Genomic DNA, 25427 nt, shown 5'->3' on the forward strand with positions numbered 1-25427 from the left:
GTCTTGGTCTGTCATCCAGGCTGGAGTGCAGTGGTACAATCACAGCTCACTGTAGCCTTGACCTCCTGGGCTCAAGTCATCCTCCCGCTTCAGCCTCCCAGTTAGCTAGGACTACAGCTAATATGAACTACCATACCCAGGTAATTAAACACAATTGTTTTGCAGATTCAGGGACTCACTGTGTTGCCCAGGCTGGTCTTGAACTCCTGCCTGCAAGCAATCCTCCCACCTTGGCCTCCCAAAGTGCTGTGATTACAGGCGTGAGCCACTGCACCCGCACTCAACAAGAATATTTAATAAACATAAAAGGGGACCGTAAATGGTGCTTGAAAAGAAAATGATCAGTTCACCAGAAGGAGGAAATGATCACAGCACCCCATTCCCAGGGTACCCAAGGTAGCTGTGGCTTTAGGGTGCTGCGGTCCTGGCCAGGCCTGCCCCAGACATGTATTAACATCTACAGTTAGGGGAGGTTACCCAGGGCTCCCGCCATGGGGAGAAGTTTTCTAAACTCAGGGGAGAGAGTGTACTCACCGAGCTGACCTCGTTTGGGGAAGCACCGTTTTTCAGAAGCAGAGTCACGATGTCTGTGTGTCCCTGCTGGGCTGCCTGGTGCAGGGGGCTGTATCCTAGCTGCAGAGCGAGCAGACATTTTGGCAAGGTTAGCCAGCCAACAGAGAGAGATCTGCCCACACACGACAGTGCCTGTCCATCTTCTAAGTGGGACATTAATAAAATGCATTTTCCCCCGTTCCTCCTTCAGGGGCCACAGTCAAAACTGTGGTGGAACCCCTGATGCCCCCAGAGCAGCTCTGGCTGCCCCCTGATATGGCAGAGAGTACGGTCAGCACAGGAGTCGGGCTGAGGCATCCCTGTACCTTGGTCTTGGCATTGACATCTGCCTGGTGCTGCAGCAGAAACTTCACCAGCTTGATGTTTCCGTAATGACTGGCCACGTGGAGGGGAGTGTAGCCCATCTGAAAAGCAGATGAGAAGGAATGACTGGAGCTCTCCTGAGCGGGGCATCACACGAAATCGTTCCCAAAGCAGCTGATTCAAAGAGAGAATGGACAGGGAACCCCTCGGGAGGCCGACATTGACAAGCTGGATGGCTGCTGCTGGGGAGAAACCGGCGGGCTGAGACACTTGTGGAAGGGGAGATGTCAAGCGGGCAACTGGAAAATGGACACTGAACCGTGAGAAGAGGGCTGTGCTGGGGTCATCAGTGCACAGGAGATCTGAGGGCCTTGGAGGTGAGTGAAGTCCCCCAGGATAAAGTGGAGGGCAAAAAGTGGGGCCGAAGGAGTGAGGCAATACTTAGAGGCAGAGGCAGAAAAGAGGGAGGAGGTAAACCGGGAGAGTAGCGTCATAGAATCCCGGGGGGTGGCTATTTCAGGAAGGAAGAAAGAAGCCCTCAGGCCTGAGAAGGGCACGGAGACGAGGGCAGATGGGGCTGTGGGGTCATGGTCACTCCAATGACAGCAGGCTTATTTGCATTAGAAAACTGAAATCCCATTGAAAAACCCCCAAAAGACTGTCCAAGCGACTTAGTTGTGCTGTGATGGAATTTCTGGGATCTGGTCATTGCTTGAAACGCATGGGCTTGGGACATTTGCTCATGGGAGTCTGGGCTGTTCAAGGAGCCTGTGCTGCTGAACCCAGTGGCACCGCCTCCTGGGGGCCGGCAGGCCAAGGTCCTCTGAGCTCCTTGGTCCCAAATGTTCCAGGAAGCTGGTGCCAGGTTCCAGAGACCACCCAAGCACAGGTCCATGGGACCACAGCCATCATGGGATGGCTTTGGGATCCTTGAGGCCATTCTAACTCACAGGACAGGGTCCCTCCGTGCAGGACCTCCAAAAACTAAATGACCTGTAAGTGAAGTCTCAAAGATCCAGAAGATTCTAGGGTTTTAAGCAGATTTCTGTGGAAGCTGCAGGCAGTTGGAGACAAAACACTATTGTTGCCGGCATTTCTGTGCTACTCTAGAGGGGCGGCGGCTGCTGGTGCTGTCATTGTCACTGTCCCTTCCTTTTAATACGGTCAACTTGTGGGGAAAAGGAGCAAAATGTGGCTTCTTCCCTGAAGCTGCCTCTTCCCACCAACTGAAAACGCCCTCTCCGGCCTCTGTGCTCCCAGCTCCTCTCTTAGAGTAAATACTGAATTTACTCTCTTCTTTCTGGCCCTAGCAATCACCTCCATGACAAACTGTAGACGCCTCAAGGGCAGATTCCGCTCACAGAGCTCCTCGCTCACAGCAGAGGTTCAAAGAAAGTTGAACTGAATTTAACCAAGTGCTGGAAGAAAAGGGGCTAAGCTTTTGTGTGGATCTGGGGAAAGTTGACATTCTGACATGCTGACTGCTCGTGTTAGACAAGTCTCAGAGTCACGATTAAACATTCGTCCCACTTTCTCACTGCAGAGGCTCAAAGGTCTAGCAAACTTTAAAAAATCCCCAATGGAAAAGTCAGATAATTAGGAGTAGTGTTTTCAGACTCCACTGCCAGCCCTAGGAAGGGCAGAGAAGAACGTCCCACTGATCCTTGGCGTTTCAAAGCTCCGTCGAAGATTCAGTTCTGAAGTGTGGGCAAGAAGCCCACACAGACCGTAGCTCCAACTGCCTGCCTTACCCGGGTGGTGGCGTCCACCGTCACGCCGTGTTTGATCAGCACGTCTGCCACTGGAACGTGGCCTTCTTGTGCTACCAGATGGAGGGGAGTGAGTCCACTCAGCAAAAAAAAAAAAAAAAAAGAAAAAAAGAAAAAAAGACGTCCATCGCCTATTAGCAAGTAAAGAATTCCAGGCCACAAGAAAAGAGCTTTGAGGTTTGGGAGCTGAAGGGGACTCTGCAGTCATCAGCTAGCTTTTTGGTTCCAGGCAAAGCTCTTCTTGTTCTGGGCCCCAGTGTCCTTATCTAAAAAGTCAGGTGGTTACACTAGATCAGGAGTTGGCAACTTTTTCTGTTAAGGGCCAGATCATCAATATTTTTGACCATGCTTCTGTATGACTAACATTTAAATGAATGGGCATGGCTGTGTTCCAATAAAACTTTATTTACACAAACAAGTGGTGGGCTAGATTTGACCCACTGGCCCACAGTTTGCTGACTTCTGATCTAGTTGAACTTTATGGTACTTTCCCATTGTTGGTGCTTTATGGTATCTTCCTGATAAAGAATGCCCCATTTCCATGGTGACCTCCGGAGCCCTGAAGCCTTGGTTTCCTAATCTAGACAATAGGGGTTGTCATGGCTCCATCTCAGGGGCAAAATGGGAAGCCCTTGAGAGGTACACAGTGCTATTAAATGTAGTACACGGGCTGGGCGGCCAGGTGAAAGGGCGTCACGCCCTGCACCGACTCGGCATTTGCTGAGCCCCCACACTGGCTGGGGGCAGAGGCTCACGCCCATCATCCCAGCACTTTGGGAGGCTGAGGCAGGCAGATTACCTTTGGGAGGCTGAGGCGGGCAGATCAGCCTGGCCAACATGGTGAAACCTGTCTCTACTAAAAATACAAAAATTAGCTGGGCATGGTGGCTCATGCCTATAATCCCAGCTACTCAGGAGGCTGAGGCCGAAGAATCACTTGAAACTGGCAGAGGTTGCAGTGAACTGAGATAGTGCCACTGCACTCTAGCCTGGGCGGCAGAGCAAGACTCTATCTCAAAAAATTAATAAATACAAATCAATCAATCAATCAATTGATGTAGCATAATGTTATCACTGCACAGCCAGTACTGGCATGGTCAAGAGGGCAGAGCATCACGCCAGGAGTGAACGAACCATATTCTTGCATGTGGCATCACGGCTTCCTCAGGAAGGCAGTAAGTAAGGCATCAGAGGTGTTGTTTGATATGTGGGCACCCACACAAAAATGTCAGAAAAGTCTTCTCTCCCCTGGACTTTCCCTCAATACCCTTTGCTAACATGGGCCAACAGAGCTGGATTCCTCTGCAGGCACAGACTACGTCCCCTCTACAGGACGCCACTTGCCCTCCCCTCCTCTGCCTTCTGTACACCCTGCAGGCTGACCAGAGGCTTGTGGGCAGTAATGACCCCCCACTATATTCCGCTGCGGCCAGAGCCGGTGGTCTCATGCAGGCAGGCAGGGGGCTCAAGCGAGAACAGCCATTGGTTGAGGAGTGACTGTGTCAGCCTCTCAGGCGGGCACCCTGTCTAATGAGGGTGATGGGGATGCATATGAGAGAGCATGTTTCCAGACAGTGACCTTACTGTCTCTTTACGAAGCTCACTTTAAGTGGGACAGTGAAGAAACCCAGGATGCCATTGAATATAATGATCCTGCCAGAATGGTTCCTTCGCTGGGGGTCAACTGTTCAAGTTTTTACAAAATGTACCAGTATTTGTACAAAATCTATAGGTTTTTAGGAAATCTTAAGTTGCCCTGCGCTTGCCTTTCTGAATGTGTGCTATGTGACCTTATCATGTAAAGAAGTGCTTTTTTTTGGGTCATGCATTCCTTTGAGAAGCTGAGAAACACTGTGAATGCTTCAGGCAGAAAACTGGTCAGGTGCCCTTCCTCCCCAGATGTGTGTGCAATTTTAGAAGGCTTTGTACTCACACACCTATTGTCGCTGGAGTGAGAACTCCTAGTGTATAGGTCAGTGTTTTTCAAAATATCTTTCTCCCACGGAACATAGGATATTTAGTCCCAAATGACAGAATGCACTCCTGGAGGTAGGCCCTGGCCTATCCTTGGGAAAGTGTACTATAGAGTTTAGTATTATCTTTCTGCAGATCCTTGAGTCAGTCTGTTCAGAAAGATCAGCAAAGACTTTGGCATCAGAGACGCTCAGAATCCTGACACCTTGGGAATAAGCAGCCTTTCTGACTCTGTTTATTCATTTAGAAAATGAAGGTGAAATGTACACAGGGCTGTTGCAAAGATTACACACACACACACACACACACACACACACACACACACACACACACAGACACACACACACACCCCTAACTCAGAACCTGGGCACAGAGTAGATGCTCAATATGCAAACACCATACGTCGCTAGTGGGCACTCCAGGACGGATCCGAAGACGCCATGCCTACCTTGTTCCCCAGGTTGCCATTGGCTTGTTTGGAGAGCAGCAGAGCCACCATCTCTGCGTGACCTTCCTGGGCGGCCAGGTGAAGTGGCGTCACGCCCTGCACCGACTCGGCATTTGCTGAGCCCCCATACTGCAGCAGACTGCGGGCCACCTCCACCTGGTTCTGCTTGGCAGCGATGTGCAAAGGGGTGTAGCCATTCTGAAACAGAAGAAGCCACCCAGAGCCTGATTACAGGAATGCTGAGCTGACAATATCAACACACGCGCGGGGGCTGACTCTGGTTCTTGGCCGGCTGGACACCCACTGAACGTGGCTGGCGTCACCCGGAAGCAACTTAGGTGAACAAACAGACAAAATCCATTTGACTTGGAGACAGCGCCTCAGGCTTGCATAGCCACTATTATGTCCACCTTTTTCCCCATCTGTTTTCTGTTATGCTCTGACAAACTGCTGGGCAGGAACAGAACAACTGTAAGCCTGGGTGAGTAAGGAAATGAAAGGTTCTCATTTCTTCCTTCTTGCAAGAAGAGCTGAAAACCCCAAATATTTCATAAAGAAAATGAAACACCGGTCCCTTTTCTTTCCCAGTGCAATCAGGCTAAGTGCTGCCCTCTGGGCTCTGCCAGCATTAGGCAGGGTGGTTTGTGGAACATGCACGGGCAAGGGACTTGAGGGCGTGGGACAGTCCTCGCTCCACTCTTAACTAGCTGGGTGACCCAGGGCAAGTTATTCCATAACCTAGACTTCCTTCTGTACCTTTTAAGCCGTTAAAAGTGGATAATAACATCTATCTTGTTCATTTCTTGAACTTGTTAGGTGGATCAAACATGATACTGTATGTGAAGGTGTGTTCCAAAATTAAGATATAAAAAGTTGGCAGGGCACAGTGGCGCATGCCTGTAATCCCAACACTTTGGGAGGCCGAGGAGTGAGGATCACTTGAGGCTAGGAGTTTGAGACCAGCCTGGGCAACATAGCTAGACCCTATCTCTACAAAAAAATTAAAAAATTAACTGGGCATGGTGGTGCATGGCTGTAGTCTTAGCTACTCAGGAGGCTGAGGTGGGAGGATGGCTTAAGCTAAGGAGTTGGAGGCTGCAGCGAGCTCTGATTGCACCACTGCACTGTGGCCTGGAGAGGAGTAAGACCCTCTCTAAACAAGAAAAATTTTAAAAGTAGCACACCTGTGTGTCATGGTTTTGCAGTGCACTGGTTTGCAAGACATTAATAATTGCACAATGAGATGAAGGAGCTTGCCTCAAAAATAAATCAGCGATGTCACTGTGCACTGTTTGTTCAGCCAATTTTTGTTTTCATTATTATTATTAATAGCAAGACTGTCTCAATGAAGGAAGCACTGCATGGATTTACATTCTGGAGCACACTCATTACCTCCCTGCAGGCAGGAGATGGTCCCCAGATGGGCTGCTTTTCTTGTCACTGCTGAAAACCACTTTCACCTGCATTACCTTTTCTGAGCTTCACTGAAACTACATAAGGTCACTAGGGCAGGCATTTTATTATTATCCCATTGTGTGGAGAAGGAAGCCAATTCTCTGCAAGGTTAAGCACCTTATCTAATGTCACATAGTAAGCAGAACAACAGATACCCCAACCCTGACCTTCTGATTGCACAGCCCAGGTAGTTCAGGTAGAACAGTGGTTCTCAAAATCTGATGTATACACAAATCCCTTGGGACCTTGTTAAAATGCAGAGTCTGGGCCAGGCGTGGTGGCTCACGCCTATAATCCCAGCACATTGGGAGGCCGAGGCAGGAGGATCACCTGAGGCTGGGAGTTTGAGACCAGCCTGACCAACATGGAGAAACCCTGTCTCTACTAAAGAAATACAAAATTAGCCGGGTGTGGTGGCACATAGCTGTGATTCCAGGGAGGCTGAGGAAGGGGAATCTCTTGAATCTAGGGGGTGGAGGTTGCAGTAAACAGAGATCATGCCATTGCACTCCAGCCTGGGCAACAATAGTGAAATTCTATCTCAAAAAAAAAAAAAAACAAAACAAAAAAAAAAAAAAACCAGAGTCTGATTCAGAGGCACTAGGAAGGGCTGAAGATTGTGCTTTTCTAACAAGTCCCCAGGTGATGCTCATAATGCTGGTCCGGGGACCACACTTTGAGTAGTGAGGCCCTAGGGCACTCAGGGTTATGGGCAATGCCAGGCTGGAGGACATCCTGGACATGTGCCCACCCAGGCCCACAGCAGATGGCTGCCCAATGTGGGATCTGTCTCAGGGCGTGAGATTTCCCCACCTCGGCCAGCATTCCTCTGGCTGAGGACTGAGTTCTCCCTGCCAGCCACTCTCTTACTGTGGAAACCAACATTTCTGATTCTGCCAGGATCACCCGTCAGGAAGAGGAAAGGGAAAGAATGGGGCTGGCCAAGGCAGTCAAAGTCCCAGGGCCCTCAGCAAGGTAGGCCTGCAGGCGACTTTTGCGGTGAAATGCAAAGTTGTGACTTACCAAGGAATTGCATTAAATGGAAAATCATTCTCCTTGAAGAATGACATGCCATAATCCTTTCTAGTATCCTTCCTTTTTAATTTGATTATGTTATGAGAAAACATTAAATTGTTCTTTGTAGGTTGTGTTCATGTAACAAGATCCAAGTTTGAATTATAATAAGTTTAATTAAACAATGTGATTTTTGCACTGTATCAAAGAGAGCAAAGGAACAGGGTGCCAAGCTGCAGATTCATGATGAGATGCGGGGCCGGCTCCAGATGGAGCTAAGCCTCCCCAGTGTGAGACACAGAGCACCAGCCAGCACCGGCCCAGAGGACGTTTTCACTAAGTAAACGAAAAATAAAACCCTAAGCCTCCAAACAGACCCCAACTGGGCCAAAGGGATCCCAGATAAACCTTAAAAACTGAATTCCCAGCCACAAAGGAAGGGAGGAGGTTGGACTTATCTCACTATACCCACTCCCTTTCGAAGTTTAGGCGCAACTGGCTGGCATTCATATTAAAATAGAGATCATAAGACTAGCCAAAGGGACTCTTTGTGACCAGACAAACATCAACAGGACCCAAGGCCACGATAGGCAAGGGCTGAGTCACACGTCCCCTGGAGGTCACTCGGCCCAGGGCACTGGTGAACAGACCCTTTGATCAACTTAAAACTTTCTTTTCTGCTGATTCCCAACTTTTAGACAAAGCTTTACTCCTTTAACCAACCGCAAATTAAAGAATCTCTGAATCGGCCTATAACCTCTGGGTCCTGTTTCTAGGCATTTTTGTCTTCTGGGGTCAAATCAATATATACCTTCCATGTACTGATTTATGTCTTTGCCTGTAACTCCTGCCTCCCTAAATGTATACAGACAAACTGTAACCTGCCCCCGACACGCTTTCTCAGGACCTCTTGAGACTGTGGTGCCCAGGGCCATGGTCACTCACACTGGCCCAGAATAAACCTCAAAAATATTTTATGGAGTCTGCTTTTTCCATTAACAACTACATGAAGCAATGATTATTAGGCCATGTTTTTTTTTGAGTTGGAGTCTCACTCTGCCGCCCAGGCTGGAGTGCAGAGGTGCAATATTGGCTCACCATAAACCTCCGCCTCCTGGGTTCAAGCGATTCTCCTGCCTCAGCCTCCCAAGTAGCTGGCATTACAGGCGTGCGCCACCACACCCAGCTAATTTTCATATTTTTAGTAGCAATGGGGTTTCATTGTGTTGCCTAGGATGGTCTTGAACTCCTGACCACCTTGGCCTCCCAAAGTGCTGGGATTACAGGCTTGAGCCACCACACCCAGCCCTATTAGCCATCTTTTAACATATAAAGGACCATCACTCAAGCAGCCATGCAGTTTATTCAGGGATGTATCCTCAGGAATCCTGGGCCACCTGGGCAGGGGTGATGTCCACACTGACAAGGCCAGCCCCCTGTCCTGCCCAAGGGTAGGCCTGCCCTGGACACGGCTCAGGCTGCCAGGTAAACCCCTGGTGAAAACCGAGATATGAGTGCCACTGTTCCTCTCAAAACATGGAATGTCGCTCTGAGCTTCCCCTAAACCAGGACTAAAAGGAACAAATGAGCTTCTGCAAGTGACAACGACAAGGACAACTGGGCTGGAAAGTCACGGAGAGAGGAGGGAGGAATGTGTGCCCGCGAAAGGCTCTTCTTTCCCAAGGAAATGAGCTCATCCTAAGGAATGCATGCGGAGGGAGCTCTGCCCAAATGTTCAAACAACATTAGCATCAAAACTGGAAAGGGGAGGGTTTGGTTTGGGTGCAGAGAGATTTGCATGTGAAATTCTACAAAATTGCCAGACTACTTTGGAAACTATTTTTCGCCATGGAAACAAAGCCCATCTGTATGGGGTTTGTGCTTGGATTTAGCTCTCTTTAAATATCCTGAACCTGGCTCCTGTTCCTTTTATATAAGTAGGAGAGTGAGGAGGAAGGGAGTCCAGGTTTTTATTTTTAGAGGCAGGAGTAAGTCGACATCCCAGCAGGACTGCATGCTCCCTCTGCACAGCGACGTGGGGCTCGCTGCAGCAGCAGCGGGGACAGGAGGAGACGGGGCTGTCGGGAGCCGCATCTGCAGGAGAGCGATGCTGCAAGATGGGGACACGCGTCTGTCCAGGAAGGAGAATGCACCGAAGCTCCAAGCCACCACTGAGCTCCTGCCTGGGCTGCGGCGGCCTTAAGCCGGCAGGTGTCAGATGGATCACTTGGGGCCCCACCCCGAGGCTCCTTCTCTGCGGCACTTGGACGCCTGCCACGTGACAGAGCGCCAGGGTTTGCTCTCCCATAAATTATCCTGTTTCCCGTGCGCCTGGCTGCCCCACAGAGTGCAGGGACTGCGTGTGGCTTTTGTCTTCCTGGCCCCGCTCCCTCTCTTCTCCCCTTCTCCCCACTGGCCACCAGTCCCATGATGCCCATCCCTACACCACCTCGCCTTCCCACAGGGGGCAGTCTGTTCCTCAAAATGGTCCCTCCAGCTTTATCCTTGCGCTACCCAACTCTGTGAGGTCTCCCAGAAGCAACCCATCTGCTCCCTCCTCTGCTTCCCTCAAGGGTTAGGGAAACTGCAGCTCCGAGCCTCTGAAGCTGGTGTGAGGCTGGGCCAACTCACGTTCAGGTGAGCGTCCCTATAAAAATGCCACCATCTAGAAGTCTAATCTCAGAGAAATGAATTTGGAGGTGATCATTCTCATTTTAAAGAGGTGACTTGCTTCCGGGTTCCAGCAAGTTCGCTGGCAGCCCTGAGGATTTCTCAAAGTGCAGTTGCTGTGGCCCCAGCCTTGGAATCACGCAGAGAGTAGGTTAAAAATGAGGCTTCCAGGCCACACCGCGCAGTCCCACAGAGTCAGAATCTGCTAGAACCAGGCTCAACACTCCCCAGGGATTTTTATCCATGCTGACCTCTGGCAATCAGTTTACAAAACCCAGCTAACATGCAACTGCTTGGGGACACGTTTGTTGTATAAAGCATGTTCTGCCTCTGCGAGGTCACCCCTGGCTAGGAATTGTTACCCACTTCCCATCCCACTCCTGGGCTCTGAAGAGCACTATTACACGGCAGGTGACGTGTGAAAGTGAGGTGTGATTTCCAAGGCAAAAATAACAACAGAACGCAAAACCCTTGGGCTGCTGTGGAACCCCCACTCCCTGAAGGACTGGCAGGTGGCAGGTGGCAGGTGGACTGCTCTCCAGGGGCAGCTGGGGGGAGGGACTGGCCTTACCCAGGCAGGGCTGTGTGGGGAGCCGCCCCGGGGAAGCAGCAGCTTGACGATGTCCAGGTTGTTGTGATGGACAGCCACGTGCAGCGGGGTCAGGCCATTCTGCAGGGGACAAAGACAAAAGAGGGCAGCTGTCACTCCCACGGACTTTCTACCAGGGCTTCCTTTAGCATGGGAGCACCTATTTTATACAGGTAAAATCCTGCTTAAAATCCTTCCCAGGCCAGTCTTAAGAGTCATGACAGAGTGTCGCCAGCAAGACCCAGCACCCTGTGGGAACCAGAGGGGATGTGGGCAGTGAGATCAACACAGCTGCCCAGAGAAGGGCATCGGGTCTTTCCAAAAGGATAAGGCCTTTGACAGAAAGGCCAGTCTTTCCAAAGGCTATTCTCCGGCAATGGCCACCCAGGGAAATATGAATGGGCCAGGTGCAGTGGCTCGCACCTGTAATCCCAGAGCTATGGGAGGCTGAAGAGGAAAGATCACTTGAGCCCAGAGTTTGAGACCAGCCTGGGCAACAGAGTGAGACCCTGTCTCTGTAAATTATTCTTTTAATTAGCCGGGCATGGTGGCACCTGCCTGTAGACCCAGCTACTCAGGAGGCTGATGCCAGAGGATGGCTTGAGCCCAGGAGTTGAAATCGTAGTGAGCCGTGATGGCATCACCGCACTCCAGCCCGGGTAACAGAGCCAGACCCTATCTAAAAAAAAAAAAAAAAAAAAAAAAAAAATGAACAATGTAGGCAAGAGATGGAATTTGCGAGTGATGAGGTCCATCCTCTGTCCTGGCCTCTAACCGGAGAGCTGCAAGGGTGCAAACTCACTTTCCCCGCGGCATTCGGGTGCGCATCCCGCTCCAGCAGCAGCTCTGCCACCCGCACCTTCCCGTACTTGGCCGCCACGTGCAGAGGGGTAAATCCTTTCTGAGGAGAAACACAGGCTGTCAGGACCTCGAGGCCCCAGGGCTGTTGTCCCTGGAGAAGGACCCATGGCAAAGGAGGCTGGCACCTCCGCTGGCACGGGGGAGCCAATAAAAGCAAAGGCACAGCTATTTTTGAGCACTTGGGCAGGCCAAAGTCCTCAGGAGTCCGCAGGCATCCCTGCGCTCCCTGGCCACACTCCTGTGGCGAGAGGGTCTTGACCACCTCGCAGTGGAAGTTGATTACTGGCTAGCTGAGGGCAGGGTAGCAGTCTTAATCCTTATTTCTCCAGAACCTGTCTGTGACTTGCCCAAAGCAGGTTTTGACTTATAATTGTGCCAAGATAAATGGATGAAGGCTGGCTGGGTGCATGAGAAGCTATGGTTGACCACCCGTTCTGGGGAAGGACGGAGACACATCGGGCTTGCAGATGGCGGCCAGCCTTGCATGTGATGACCCTCCCAGCTGCTTGTAGCATCATTGAGGTGACAGAGAGAGCCAGGCGGGAATTCCCCTCCGAGCCCCAGGCCTGGCAGTGAGTGAGCCTGCTGCTTCCTCAGACTGAGAGAAGGAAGGCTGTACCTTGGTCATGCAGGCCTGGGATGCTTCCTTTTCCAGAAGGGCCAGGACCGTTTCCACATGGCCCTCACGAGCTGCGATGTGCAGGGGGGTGTGCCCGGCGGTGGTGGCCAGGTTAGGGTTAGCGTTATTTTCCAGCAGGAGCTTCACCATGTTTGTGTGGCCAATGCGAGCTGCACAGTGAAGTGGGGTCTGGTCATCCTGGACCCCAAAGGGAAAGTAAAGAAGAAGAAACGCTGATGTTACCAAATCCAACTTTCCATCTTACAGAGAAGCAAGGCGGGGCCAGAGAGGGCAAGTGACCTTCTCAAGGTCACACAGCTAAGAAGACGAAGGGTCAGGATTTGAATCAAGTCTCTGAGTTACAGGAACCAATATGCTGTATCCTATTGAATCTTTACAACGGCTCTTCAAGTTAGCTGCTATTTCTACCTAACTTCCCAAAGGCCCAGCCCTCCCATCTGTAAAATGGGAATAATTAATGTCTACGTGCTCACTGGGATCAAGTCGATCATGAACATGGTTTCTGCATTTAGTGCATAAAAGGTGCTCAATGCATTGTGGTTGCTCATCAGTCTCCCACGTCCTTTCTGAGTGGATGCGCTTCTTTCTACTTGAACTCTACTTTGATTTTCTCTGTGCTAGGGTGAGGGGAGTCTCAGCTGCTGACAAGGAATGGGGACTTTTCCACCCATGCTCCCCCCACCCCCACTTCTTGTTTCTGAAGGCTGCTGTCCATCTGCCCGGGCCAGGTCTCATGGAGCCCAGCTGGAGGCGTCCCTCAAGGACCCCACAAATCACAGGCTTGACTCTAAGGAGCGCCCTTGAGCCCTGTGGTTAGGAAGCCTGCTGATGGCCAAGCAAGCCACTGGCAAACTCTGCAGCTCTTCTCACTGCCTCCTCCTCCAACCCCCGCAAAATGTGTTTACAGCAAGGGGATCCCTCCAATTTTAGACCAAGTCACTCCTGCCTGATTTTCACTGGCAATGCTTTCTTCACAAGGTTGCTCCCCTCCTTATATGGCAACTGTCATCATTAGCCCAGGACATACTCGGGCCAGCCACACACCTTGGACTTTCCTTATTTTAAAGAAACGTGGCTCTCATGCAAAAATATCCCTGGTCTTCTCAAACCCCCTGCAAAGCAGAATCCGAGCGCTCAGAGTAACCTGATCAGGAGTGAGAAGGGTCCCCAGTCCAAGGCACTGCGGCCCCGCCTGGAATGAGGATGGGCTCTCTGCGCAGTGCTGGAACTGCTCACATCTGAAACCCTTCCCTTCCTGCCTTCACACTTACCTTGGCCTTGGCATTGACTTTGGCTTTGTTCTGGAGTAAATATTTGGCCACTTCCGTGTGCCCAGCTCTGGCTGCCATATGTAGTGGGGTCTCCACTTTCTATAAAATAACCAAATTATAGAACTGTTCATACATGCCTGCTATCCAAAACGACACTCACAGAGCTAGGAAGTGCAGCCTGGAGTGGCTGAGTGGGTTTTTGTCCAAGAGGTGGAGTTGTGCCAGCACGCAGCTCTTTAGCCTGGTGTGTATGCATGTGTGCACACACATGCATGTATGTACACGTGTGTGCACATGCGTGCAGGTGCATGCGTGTATGTAAGTGCAAGCGTGTGTCTGTGTATTCTAGGTATACTAAGTAAACCCCAGAGCTAATGAATATTCAAAAATGTAAATGTATTCTCAGTGAATACTTATAGATGTTCCAAAATTATTGTCCAAAACAAAACCTCCAAGGTTTATGGATGTGTGAGAAATTTAATCAGGAAAGTGTCAGTACACAGGGATGTCCTCCCCCAGTCTGAATGTTGGCTATTCTGGGAATTGTAGCTCTGTTCCCAGAGAGGAGGCCTGGGAGCACTAGCGAAAGCTGCCCTCTGGGCCTTTGGTCTAGAGGAGCCAGCCCGTGCCTGCCCGAGGGCTTACCACGTTGGAGACGTTGGGTGATGCCCCCCGCTGCAGGAGGTTCTTCACGATGGGAAGGTGCCCCATGAAGGAGGCCACGTGGAGAGGCGTCAGGCCGGACTGGAACAGACAAGGGTGGAGTGAGATAAGCGGAGTCTTCCCGCTTCCCCAAAGAAGAAAGAACCTAACGGCATCTAACGCTTTCACAAATGGTTTTCCAAGAAAAGGGAGCTAAATGAGGTGGGTTTGCTTCCAAGAAAATGGTTGGAGAAAAAATTACTGTGGGGCAACTCGTGCCCACTCTTACAACTTGCAAAAATTGTGTCTGATCTTGGAAAGCTCCATGAGACTTGACTCATGTCTTAGTCACCCCTGATTCGTTCCTTCGAGCAGTCCAGGCTTGCATACACACATATCCCTGCAGTCACACAAAGCTACAGAGTGGCGCCTGGAGAAGGTGGCTTGGGGGGAGACCACAGGCCTGCCCCCAGGCTCCTCTGCAGTCTCTCCTACCTCGGTGACAGCGTCAATCGAGGCTCCCGTCTTCAGCAGCAGCTCCATGACACGGACGTGGTTCTTTTTGCAGGCGATGTGTAAGGGGGTAAAGCCATTCTGCAGCCCACAAAAAAGGAGACAGACAAGCAGGAGCTTACACATGGGCCCAGGGAATGCCCAGAAGACCACCTTGCTGCTCTAAAAGGCAGCTGCTGCCCAGGCCACCAGCAGAGGCTCACAGACCAATGAATGAATGAATGCCAATTGATTAGTCTTGTAATGTCAATTAATGCAAATCATGTAAAAGACAGGTGGCTCTCACTGGATGCACTAGGTATGCTCCAGAACATGTTGTTTATAAATGTTTTTTAAAAATTTATTCATATTTTTGGATGCACTAAAAAATCCTGCTGTTTAAAGCCCCCAAGGGTAAATTTACAATAAAAGAGCACTTTTGTGAAGCAAATCATGTTCCCTCTTCCCTGAAACCGCTGATCATCTTTAGTGAAATGGATTTCTGCTCTAAAGTGTGATGTACTCTGAATGTAAACTCTGAAGGGCAGAAATGTGTGTCTGTTTTCACCTGATTTTTTCCGTGCTTTACTCACTTAAGGCAGTGGTTCTCAAGCATGGGGGGAGGTGGCGGCATCATTTGCACCTCACTCCCAAAACATGTGGCAATGTCTGGGGACATTTTTTATTGTCAATTAGGGAAGGAGAGCTATGAGTGCCTAGTGGGTAGAGGCCAGGGATGCTGCTAAATATCCTACAACATACAGGACCACAAATATTGACCCCAAATGTCAATAGTCCTGAGGTTGGGAAATCTCAACTCCCCTACAATGGTATGTGGCCTGCGGGCACATCTCAGTAAAAGTTTTTTGGAGCGCGTGAGTGAATGAATGAATGAATGAATGAGCCATCCTCTGCAGGATATCCTGCCCCTCAGTTCTGCTGCCCTGGGAAGGGGCAGAGGGGAGATGTGGTCACGGGCATGCTCAGTGCAAAGCTGCGGCCCTACTGGATCTCTGGACCTCCCTGGGAGACCCTGGCCTGGGAAGGAGGCAGAGGAACCACAGGAGGGATTTGCTCTGGGCCTGAGTTCCCTCTATAAGAGTGCCATGGGAACTGTAAGCCCCTCTGTGGATGAAGGATGCTCAGCTCCAGTCACCTCACTCATCCCCAAAGTAGCTCAGAAAGCCACGCAGCCTCTAAGGAATCACTCAGCTCCGGGCCTGGCTCCACTGGAGAGGCGCCCCGAGCTCACATACCTATTCACGCATGATGCTTCCTGAGTCCAGTCTCCTGGGCCCAAACTCACCCCTGACCTTGGCCTGGTCACCTGGGGCAGGGATCAATACCCAGCTGAGTGTGGAGTGGAGGGAGCAGGAGGGGTGCATACCAGGCCCCCAGGGGCCTGTGCTGTTACACCCTACTGCTCAGGCCTTGGATCCGGGGAGCTCCGGGCACCTGCCGCCTTTTCCACAGGCCCACCATGCCTCTCTGGTCCTGCTCCCAGCCTGCCCTGCCCCTCTGCACCTTCTGCAGCAGCTCCCCACTCACCAGGTCCTGCCCCCAGCCTGCCCTGCCCCGCCACCAGCCTGCCCTGCCCCTCCGCACCTTCTGCAGCAGCCCCCCACTCACCAGGTTCTGCCCCCAGCCTGCCCTGCCCCTCCACACCTTCTGCAGCAGCACCCACCCCAACTCACCAGGTCCTGCCCCCAGCCTGCCCTGCCCTGCCCCGCCCCCAGCCTGCCCTGCCCCTCCGTACCTTCTGCAGCAGCCCCCCACTCACCAGGGCTCTGGAGTTGGGCTTGGCCCCTTTATCCAGAAGGACCTTGGCCACCCTGTGGTGTCCACAGTGGGCAGCCACATGGAGCGGGGTCAGGTGGTCCAGGGTGATGTCGTCTATCTCTGCGTCGTATTGCAACAGGAGTCGGACACAGTCGAGGTGGTCTCCCTGAGCCGCCATGTGAATTGGGGACAGGCCGTTCTGGATAAAGAGGAAAACACAAACAATCACAAAGCCTTCTGGGGACCGAGTATGGAGGTTCAGGATGATTCCAATGTTACTCCCTACTTCTTCCCTACATGATGCTTCCACAAGGCTCCGGAGGGAGCTTGGCTCACCCTGGCCTCCATGCTCCTGCTGGCCTCTGACCACAGACATTCTCCTTTCCACCTGGCCAAGCCTTCAAAGCCATCTCCAGCAGACCCACCTCTTCCAGAATGCCTTCCCTGACCACCCTAGATGCCTCTGGGCTTTCCTTATCTGTGCCATGCGCCCAGACCTTATTCTTATATTTTCCCAATTATATTCATAGTTAACTTTTCAGGGGAGTGTAACTTTTCTCTTTACTTATACACCTCTTAAGATCAGTGAATGAGCCTAATATTTCTCTTAAATGCCCCACAGTGCCCAGTACATGCATGTGACACATATCATGGCCCTTAAATTATGTGATTTTGAATGAATGAATGAATGATAAAATAGAACTTGGATGTAAATCGCTGTGTTCCTTGCCCCTATCAAATGCTGTTCAGTTAAGGAAAATTCTGTTAAGGACACCTGTTTCTCAGACAGCAATTCGTTTAAAAAAACATTAAAGAAAGGAGACTCATTCATTCATTCAGACATTAATTCAACACATAATTATCAGGCGATTAACATGTACCTGGTATGGGTTAGGCTCTGGGGAAAGAAGAAGAGAACAGACATAACCCCTGGCCCAAGGGAGCCTGTAGACAGATATGGTGTTTTCTTCAGTGGTCTGAAGCGGGATGAAAGATGATCAAAACACAGAGGGGTGCTCAAATGGATGGTGTCCCTGATGAACGAGGGACCCTGGGAGGGAGGAGGTGAGGCCTGAGCTAGAACTTGAAGGGAGCTGAATGGAAGTGCACCGGGAGGACCAAAGGGGAAGAACATCCCAGTGAAGGGAGCAGTGTGTGCAACACCACAGAGGCAGCTACCCTAGGGGAACCCAGGGGCCTCCATGCAGTTCAATAGGCGGGGCAAGGTGGGCAAGCATGGAGCCGGGCTGGAGAGGAGGCTGGAACTGCGCCTTGAAAGGCTAGGAGCTCAGGACCTGGGACTTCAGCTTTTAGAAAGTGGAAATGAGAGGATTTTTATCAAAGAAGCCACAAATCAGGTTCCATGACGGCTGATGTTAGTGTTACAGGCTGAATTAGTTTCCATAAAATTCATATACTGCACTCCTAACCCCCAGGACCTCAGAATGTGACTTGTTTGGAAACAGGGCCTTTGCAGATGTAATGAGCTAACATGAGGTCATTAGTGTGAGCTCTAATCTATGACTGGCATCCTTAGAAACAGGGAGATTTGGACACACGCACAGTGGGGAAATGCCACATGAAGATGAAGGCAGAGGTCAGTATGATGCTTCTATAAGCCAAGAACACCAGATTGTGCTCAAACCACCAGAACCTTGAGGAGAGACCTGGAAAAGATACTCCCTCACAGCCTCAGAAGAAACCAACCCTGGCCAGGCACTGTAGCTCACACTTGTAATCCCAGCGCTTTGGGAGGCCAAGGCAGGTGGATCACTTGAGACCAGGAGCTCCAGACCAGCCTGGCCAACATGGTGAATCCCCGTGTCTACTAAAAAATACAAAATTAGCCAGGTGTGGTGGCACACCCCTGCAATGCCAGCTACTCAGGAGGCTGAGGCAGGAGAATTGACTGAACCTGGGAGGGGAGGTGGCAGTGAGTGGAGACACACCACGGCACTCCAACCTGGGTGACAGAGCAAGGCTCCATCTCAAAAAAAAGAAAAAAAGGAAAAGAAAAAAGAACCAACCCTGCTGACACCTTGATCTCGACCCTCCAGCCTCTGGAACTGTGAGACAGTAAGTTTCTATTGTTTAAGCCACTCAGCATGTGGTTCTTTGTTAGGGCAGACAGAACTAAGTTAGTTACACTTTCATTTCAGAATGGTCGTACTACAGTTCCCAATTGAAAAGTCACGCATTCTCAGCAAAGAATTTTCATAAGCATTCTTTTTAGTCCCATTCTAAGGATCTGGATAATTTTTAAAAAAAATCTTAACTTCTGGCCATGTATTATGTTTAAATACAGCACTCCTGGAAAAATGTTGGGAATTTCCTGACCTAATAATCTAACTGATAGTGGCAATTCAGTTTTTGCTTAGCTGAGGATGTTTACTTTTAGATATGCTTTTGAAGACATTGTCTTACATGGTCGTCCCAACAATCCTAGGAGAGAGAAGGTGGGGACTCTCCAGATGAGGAGACTGAAACACAGAGAGGGCAAGACACATGCTCAAAGTCACACAGCAAATCAGCCGAGGATGGAGGGATAAATGAGAAATAAATTGCTTTAGTAGAAGACACCCTTATGAAACAGCACACACATACGCGAGAGCCAGTGTGGGGACTGTGAATCATAACTCAAACTAATGACAGCTCTACAGAACAGAATGTAATAATGTGTCGGGAATAAATCAGCTTTACTGACTGTATAGACTAAGCCATCATTTTAAGACAGAACTGCTCGTGGGAAACCTCCTGGGTAGCCGTGAGTAGACTCGGCTTCTGCATTGCTCTGCTTGAACACAGCTCAATTCATGGGGCAAGGACCTGGAGCAGGCTCAGGCAGCACTATGTGGCCAACAGCTTTTGCCCCTGGAAGACTCAAGTCCTCACGTTAGAACCACATAATAGGCATTTTCTCTGGCCTGTAATGAAGCTTGAGAAAAACCGTGTCCTTTTTAACTTCGCTCTAGTCTGGCCCAGGCTCTGAAGACTTCTCAGAGTACTTACTGCCTGTCTTTTCTGAAGCTAGGAAAAGAGACGTGGGGATTGATCTAGAGTAGTACTAGGCAAACTATACAATCTGTGGGTCAAATATGCCCCGCCACCTGTATTTGTCAATAAAGTTTTATTGGAACATGGCCCCTAGTTTGCATATTGCCTGTGGCTGCTTTTCTGCTACGATGACAGTGTTGAATCATTGCAACAGCGACTACGGTCCGCAAAGCCTAAAACTGTCTAATACCTGGTCCTTTAGATAAAAAGTTTGCTGACCCTGATCTAGTTAGGAATTAGAGCTATACTGAGTGCCTCCTGTGTCAGGTCTTGTAATAAATGTCAAAGGTGCTATCTCATGTAGCAGTATTAACATCTCTACTTTACAGAAATAGGATTTGATGCCAGGTCTGTTGGACCTGGAGCCCTGCCTAAAAAATGCTCCTCACAGGAAGGAAGCACACACCTTGGTTTTGGCTTGGATTGGTGCCCCATGGTCCAGCAGGATCTCTGAGATTCGCACGTGCCCATTTCGAGCTGCACAGTGGAGAGGTGTCAATTCGTCCTTTAAAAGACAGAGTCAAAAACAGAAAGCCCAAAAGGGAGCTATCAGAGGCCGTTTGGAGAGAAGACCGACTATGGCATCATCCCAGCCCACGCAAGTGCTGACGTTTCCTTAAGCACCAGCTCGACCTCAGCACAGTTTTACTATCGCCTCCCGCTGCACGCAGCACTGCTGCAGGCGGCTCTGAGAGGGTGGTGGTGCATCCCTAACTAGGTCACTGAGGGCCCGCTGCTCTGGGTGAAGCTTGTGAGGGGGGAACTCCCTCCCGTTGCCTAGCGGCGGAGCCTGCTGGCACCCACCTTGGTCTTGGTTTCTATCTGGGCCCCCCGATCCAGCAGCAGCCGCACCATGATCACGTTGCCCCTGCGGGAGGCGATGTGCAGTGGCGTGATGCCATTCTGAAGGGAGGAAGCAGGACAGTCAGGGCGCGCCATCCTTCCCTGGAATGCAGCTGCTGTGCACCCGCTCCCTGTGTCCCCAGCCCCCAGCCTCCAGCCCTGCAACAGCACTGTCAGGGCACTTCTAGCCTAAGACATTTCAAAACCTGTAAGGACCTGCCAACAGCATGGGTCATCCCACCCCATCAACAGAGCCCACGCCTCCCAGCGTCAACATAACAGACTGCAGGAACGTCAGTTATTTGGAAATCACTCTCTGCCCTCCAGGTTTCCCACTTCTAGGATGGGCAAATGCAGTTTAGGGTTTTCTTGAGATAAAGCAAAGAAACTGGTGGATGGATGATCAGAAACCTGCTAGCAAGGAGCCTGACCAGACAGCGGGGCTGTTTGACCCATAGGCACTTCTGCAGCTGGGATGAAACCCATGGTGCCAAGGCAGAGGCAGAAGCACCTGCCAGCTCCAGGCCCCAGTGAAGACAGCGAGGGCGCACCTGCCCCAGAGTTACCTGCGGTGTGAAATTGACGCTGGCTCCCCTGTTGAGGAGCAACTGAGCCACGTTGAGGTTCTCATAGTGGGCCGCGATGTGCAGGGGCGTGAATCCCGTCTGGGGCACAACAGGGGGAGAAAGGTGTCATATGTGATTTACTTCTATCTCAGAATCAGCCCTGGGATGCTGGAAACGTGGGTGGGGCGACAGGACCTTACAGACAAAGGAGATTTTGATGGGTGGGAATATTTGCTGGGGATTCAAGAGAGGCTCTGTGGCATGGTATACTCAAAAGCTGGGTGTCTGCTCTGAGTGACCCGAATTATATGCTAACCTCACACTCTGTGGGTCCGTTTGTCAGAGTGATCACCAGCAGAGATTTTCATTCATGAATGAAAGTATGATGGGGCTGTGGTATTTGTTTGTTTGTTTTGTGTTTTTGTTTTAAGACAGGATCTCACTCTGTCACCCAGGCTGGAGTGCAGTGTGGTGTGCTAACAACTCACTGCAGCCCCGACCTGGGCTCAAGCAATCTTCCCACCTGAGCGTCTCCAATAGCTGGGACTACAGGTGAGCAGCACCATCATGCCCAGCTAATTTTAATTGTTTTATTTTAGAGGTGAGATCTCACTATGTTGCCCAGGCTGGTCTCCAACTCCTGGGCTCAAACCATCCTCCTGCCTCAGCCTCCGTCCATTGTCATCATTCTATTCCAGAACCTCAAACCATGCCTAACCCCACCCAGCTGTTTTCCAGACAAAACTCGGAGGCTTTGGGTGGGTGGAAGGGGGGAGGGGGTGTGCAGGAGCGGACTGTGAATAACTCCAGCAAATCTATTTCCACTAAAAGAGAACCAGCAGCCTCCGCCTACAGACAGCAGATCAGCAGTGCCTCTGAACACCGGAGAGCGCACTCAGATGACCGTGCAGGGTCCCAGACCTCCGTTCTCCAAACCCCGGCCCTGCACACCTCCTCCCTCTCCCACGGCACAGCCGGAGGGGAGAGATGAAGGCGTCAGGAAGGCCGCCTCCGGGGTTCCAGGGTGACCCGCCCTGTCCGCCAGGACACGTTGCCAGATGACCTGGAGCAACAGGAAACACCCCCAACCCTGCTCACCAAGAGCACGTGTCTGGGCATCCGCCAGGGATTTAGAGGGGGGCTGTGCAGGGGCCCCTCTGCGTCCTGGGGTGGGGGCAGTCCGTGCGTACAGCCGGCCCCGTGCGCACAGCTCGCGGCTCCTGCGTGGGCAGTCTCTGGGTGTGCACGGAGCCCCCTGAACCTGTGGGCGTCCGCGGCCCAGGGATCCTCCCTCCATCTCGCCCTCACCTTGGAAAGCACGTCGGGGTTGGGGTCGTTCTGCAGCAGCACCGCCGCTGTGCGCGTGTCGTCGTTGCGGGCCGCGATGTGCAGGGCCGGGAGGCGCACCTTCCCCTTGGTGCCATAGTTGATGAGGTGCGCGACCACGTTCTCGTGGCCCTGCTGCAGGGCCACCGCCAGAGGCGTGAAGCCGTCCTGGCCAGAGGAGGAAAACACTTTGCTCTGACTGGCTGAGGCTGTCACACGGGACACACCCTGGCCCCTCGGGCTCACGCAGCAGCCCCAGCCTGAAGGACCTCCCTCCACCAAAGCCCTCTTCATCGCCAAGTTCATCCTCCATGCCACCTCCTCCCTGAAAGCCCTTCTGCCTCCACTTTCTTTCTCTGCAATCTCACAGAGCCTGCCGCATTTTTCTTTAGCATTCATTTAGTTTTCCTTTATAATTTGCTTCCAGTTTGACTGTTTTAAGAAACTTCTGACTGCTCAGATTCTTTGCTTGATCCTCTTCTCACCCCATCTGCTGGTGCCAGGATAGTGCCTTGACAAGGCAGAACATTATGAACACCGACCAAAGGCCAGAGTCCGCACCGGGCCCTGAGATTTCAATTTGAGCTACTATTAATATTATTATTTTATTTTTGAGACGGGGTCTCGCCTGCCACTCAGGCTGGAGTGCGATGGTGCAATCATGGCCTACTGTAGCCTTGACCTCTTGGGCTCAAGTGATCCTCCCACCTCAGCCTCCCGAGTAGATAGGAGTGAGGCACACACCACCACACCCAGCTAATTTTCTTTTTCTGTAGAGACAGGGTCTCAAATTTCTGGCCTCAAGTGGTCCTCCAACCTGGGTCTCCCAAAACAGTGGGATTATAGGCATGAGCCACTGTGCTTGACCATGAGCTACTATTATTAATTCCCTCAGTTGTGGACGTACTACAGGACCCAGTGAACTGATAAAATGGAATGATAGCAAAGTCATGTCATTGAACCATCCAAAGTTAAGAGTCAGGAGACTCCTTGGCTCTATCTAGTCTAATTTCATCATTTCATCAACAACAAGACTCAGGAGCACAGCTAAGGTGACTTGTCCAAGAGAGGATGGTGGTTTTGTGGCAACAGCCTTTCTCATTACGGCCCAATGCAAACTTGCCAGCCATACACGCACGCACTTTGCCTGTTCCCTCTAGTTACAAGTGCTGGCCATAGTGGGAATGACACCCTTAAGTGTGACATCATTTCTTTGGTACATGTCTGGGCCTTCCTCGAGACCCACGATTTGTCATTACTCCCTTGCAGAGCCCGACAGTACTCAGAATTAGTGCATCGAGCTGATGGTCATCCATCTTGATGTCCTGGGTGTGTATGCACCTCAACCATTTCCCAGGAAAGTGTCGCTTGAAGCAAGGTGGTACATCTGGGAGACTTCCAGTGGTGACGACATTTTTCCAAGGTACTTACTTCCGTGGCTACATTCTGGTTAGCTCCATTTTCCAGTAAAAACTTAACCACTTCCAAGTGGTTCTCTTGTGCTGCCATGTACAGGGGTGTAAAACCTTTCTGTAAACCAAGAGAGGACATCATCAGCATCCACCCACAATGTGAGAGAGGCCGACGCCAACGCAATGTCCTCTTATCTGGAGGACAGTGCTCTCTTCAACCCATTTCCTCCCACCTGACTCCCCCTAAGGAAATTCATTGTCACGGTGACTAGCGTTCCTGGGATTGTTACAAAAGGCCTCAGGGTCTGTGCCTCCCCTCAGCACCGTAGGCCAGTCTCTTCAGCTGTCATACTCCTCATCGATTTCATCAATGCTGCGCCCCATGCCTCATTCCCCCAGTCCCCAGCTTCTCTCCCCACTTGAGCCATAACTGGACATATGATTTGGCTTAGGTCCATAACAACTCAACCCCTCCTTGCTTAGGACATGCGGTCTAAGGACGCCTTCACCGTTGCTCCGAGACACACTGCTGAGAAATCTAGGCCCTGCCCCATGCGTGTATGTTAACACGGCCGCCAATGGACCCACGACGGAGCAGGAAAGAGGAACCACATGCGGAAAGGCAACATCCTCTAGTCCAGACCAGAGAGCCATTACCTGCGACTGGGCATTGACGTTGGCTCCATAGTTGACCAGCTCCCGGACCACCTCGTCCTGCCCGGCCAGGGCCGCAATGTGCAGGGCCGTGTTCCCCTTCTGAAACACACAGGGGAAGGAAACAGATGCGGTTTCCCACTGGGCCTGCTCTGGGGCCAGCAAAGGTCTGTGGACAGGCGCTGCTTGTGGGACCTAGCGGCTTTATTCATGGCCAAAAGGGGTACAAAGGACACATATGTGTGCTTGACCCCTCACACATCCTGAAATCATACTGAAAGTTCAAGGAGGAAACTCTACCTGTTCTCTATGAAGAATAATGCAGCAAGAGCCATAAAAAGAAGGAAATCAGGTCTTCTGTAGCAACTCGGATGGAACTGGAAGCCAGTATCTTACATGAAGCAACTCAGAAACAGAAAGTCAAATCTGCATGTTCTCACTCGTAAGTGTGAGCTACATAATGCGCACACGTGGACATACAGAGGGTGGAGTAACAGACACTGAAGACTTGGAGGGTGGGGGTGATGAGAAATTATCCTTTGGGTGCGATGCCCAATATTTGGGTGATGGCCACACTAATAGCCCAGGCTTCGCCACTACGAAATGTATCCATGGAACAAAGCTCACTCATACCCCCTAAATCTGTAAAAAGAAAAACATTTAAAAAGAAGACTTCCAGCATTGGCTGGTGTGATAGGAGTGGAGCAGGAAGGGGCAGGTGACACTGACAGGTGCAGTTGAAGGAGAGTGCAGCCATGTCAAAGGAACTCTTTTTAAAATTATATATCCATAATAATTAAACATAAAAAATTTATAAAAGAAAAATAATTCTGGGCCGGGCGCGGTGGTTCACGCCTGCAATCCCAGCACTTTGGCAGGCCAAGGCAGGCGGATCATGGGGTCAAAAGATCGAGACCATCCTGGCCAACATGGTGAAACCCCATCTCTACTAAAAAATACAAAAATTAGCTGGGTGTGGTGGCGCGTGCCTGTATTCCCAGCTACTCAGGAGGCTGAGGCAGGAGAAATGCTTGAGCCCGGGAGGCGGAGGTTGCAGTGAACCAAGATTGCGCCACTATCCTCCAGCCTGGT

General features: G+C 51.0%; 1 protein-coding gene across 6 annotated transcripts in view; it reads right to left on the reverse strand.

Moving 5' to 3' along the window:
- The window catches only part of ANK1 (ankyrin 1), a 116488-nt gene that overhangs the window by 51959 nt on the left and 39102 nt on the right, over nucleotides 1–25427 (reverse strand). For all 6 annotated transcript variants that reach the window (XM_037733462.1, XM_037733460.1, XM_037733461.1 and 3 more), the window contains exons 4-20: nucleotides 24339–24437; nucleotides 23701–23799; nucleotides 22252–22437; nucleotides 20944–21042; nucleotides 20339–20437; nucleotides 19941–20039; nucleotides 16482–16679; nucleotides 14705–14803; nucleotides 14213–14311; nucleotides 13568–13666; nucleotides 12276–12473; nucleotides 11598–11696; nucleotides 10778–10876; nucleotides 5068–5265; nucleotides 2628–2726; nucleotides 879–977; nucleotides 535–633 (exon numbers count right to left, since the gene is read on the reverse strand). In XM_037733462.1, the coding sequence (XP_037589390.1) occupies nucleotides 535–633; nucleotides 879–977; nucleotides 2628–2726; nucleotides 5068–5265; nucleotides 10778–10876; nucleotides 11598–11696; nucleotides 12276–12473; nucleotides 13568–13666; nucleotides 14213–14311; nucleotides 14705–14803; nucleotides 16482–16679; nucleotides 19941–20039; nucleotides 20339–20437; nucleotides 20944–21042; nucleotides 22252–22437; nucleotides 23701–23799; nucleotides 24339–24437 (2067 nt within the window). The remainder of the gene's footprint in view (nucleotides 1–534; nucleotides 634–878; nucleotides 978–2627; nucleotides 2727–5067; nucleotides 5266–10777; nucleotides 10877–11597; nucleotides 11697–12275; nucleotides 12474–13567; nucleotides 13667–14212; nucleotides 14312–14704; nucleotides 14804–16481; nucleotides 16680–19940; nucleotides 20040–20338; nucleotides 20438–20943; nucleotides 21043–22251; nucleotides 22438–23700; nucleotides 23800–24338; nucleotides 24438–25427) is intronic.

This window comes from Cebus imitator, unplaced genomic scaffold, assembly GCF_001604975.1.
Source record: "Cebus imitator isolate Cc_AM_T3 unplaced genomic scaffold, Cebus_imitator-1.0 Scaffold526, whole genome shotgun sequence".
Classification (NCBI taxonomy): Eukaryota; Metazoa; Chordata; class Mammalia; order Primates; family Cebidae; genus Cebus; species Cebus imitator.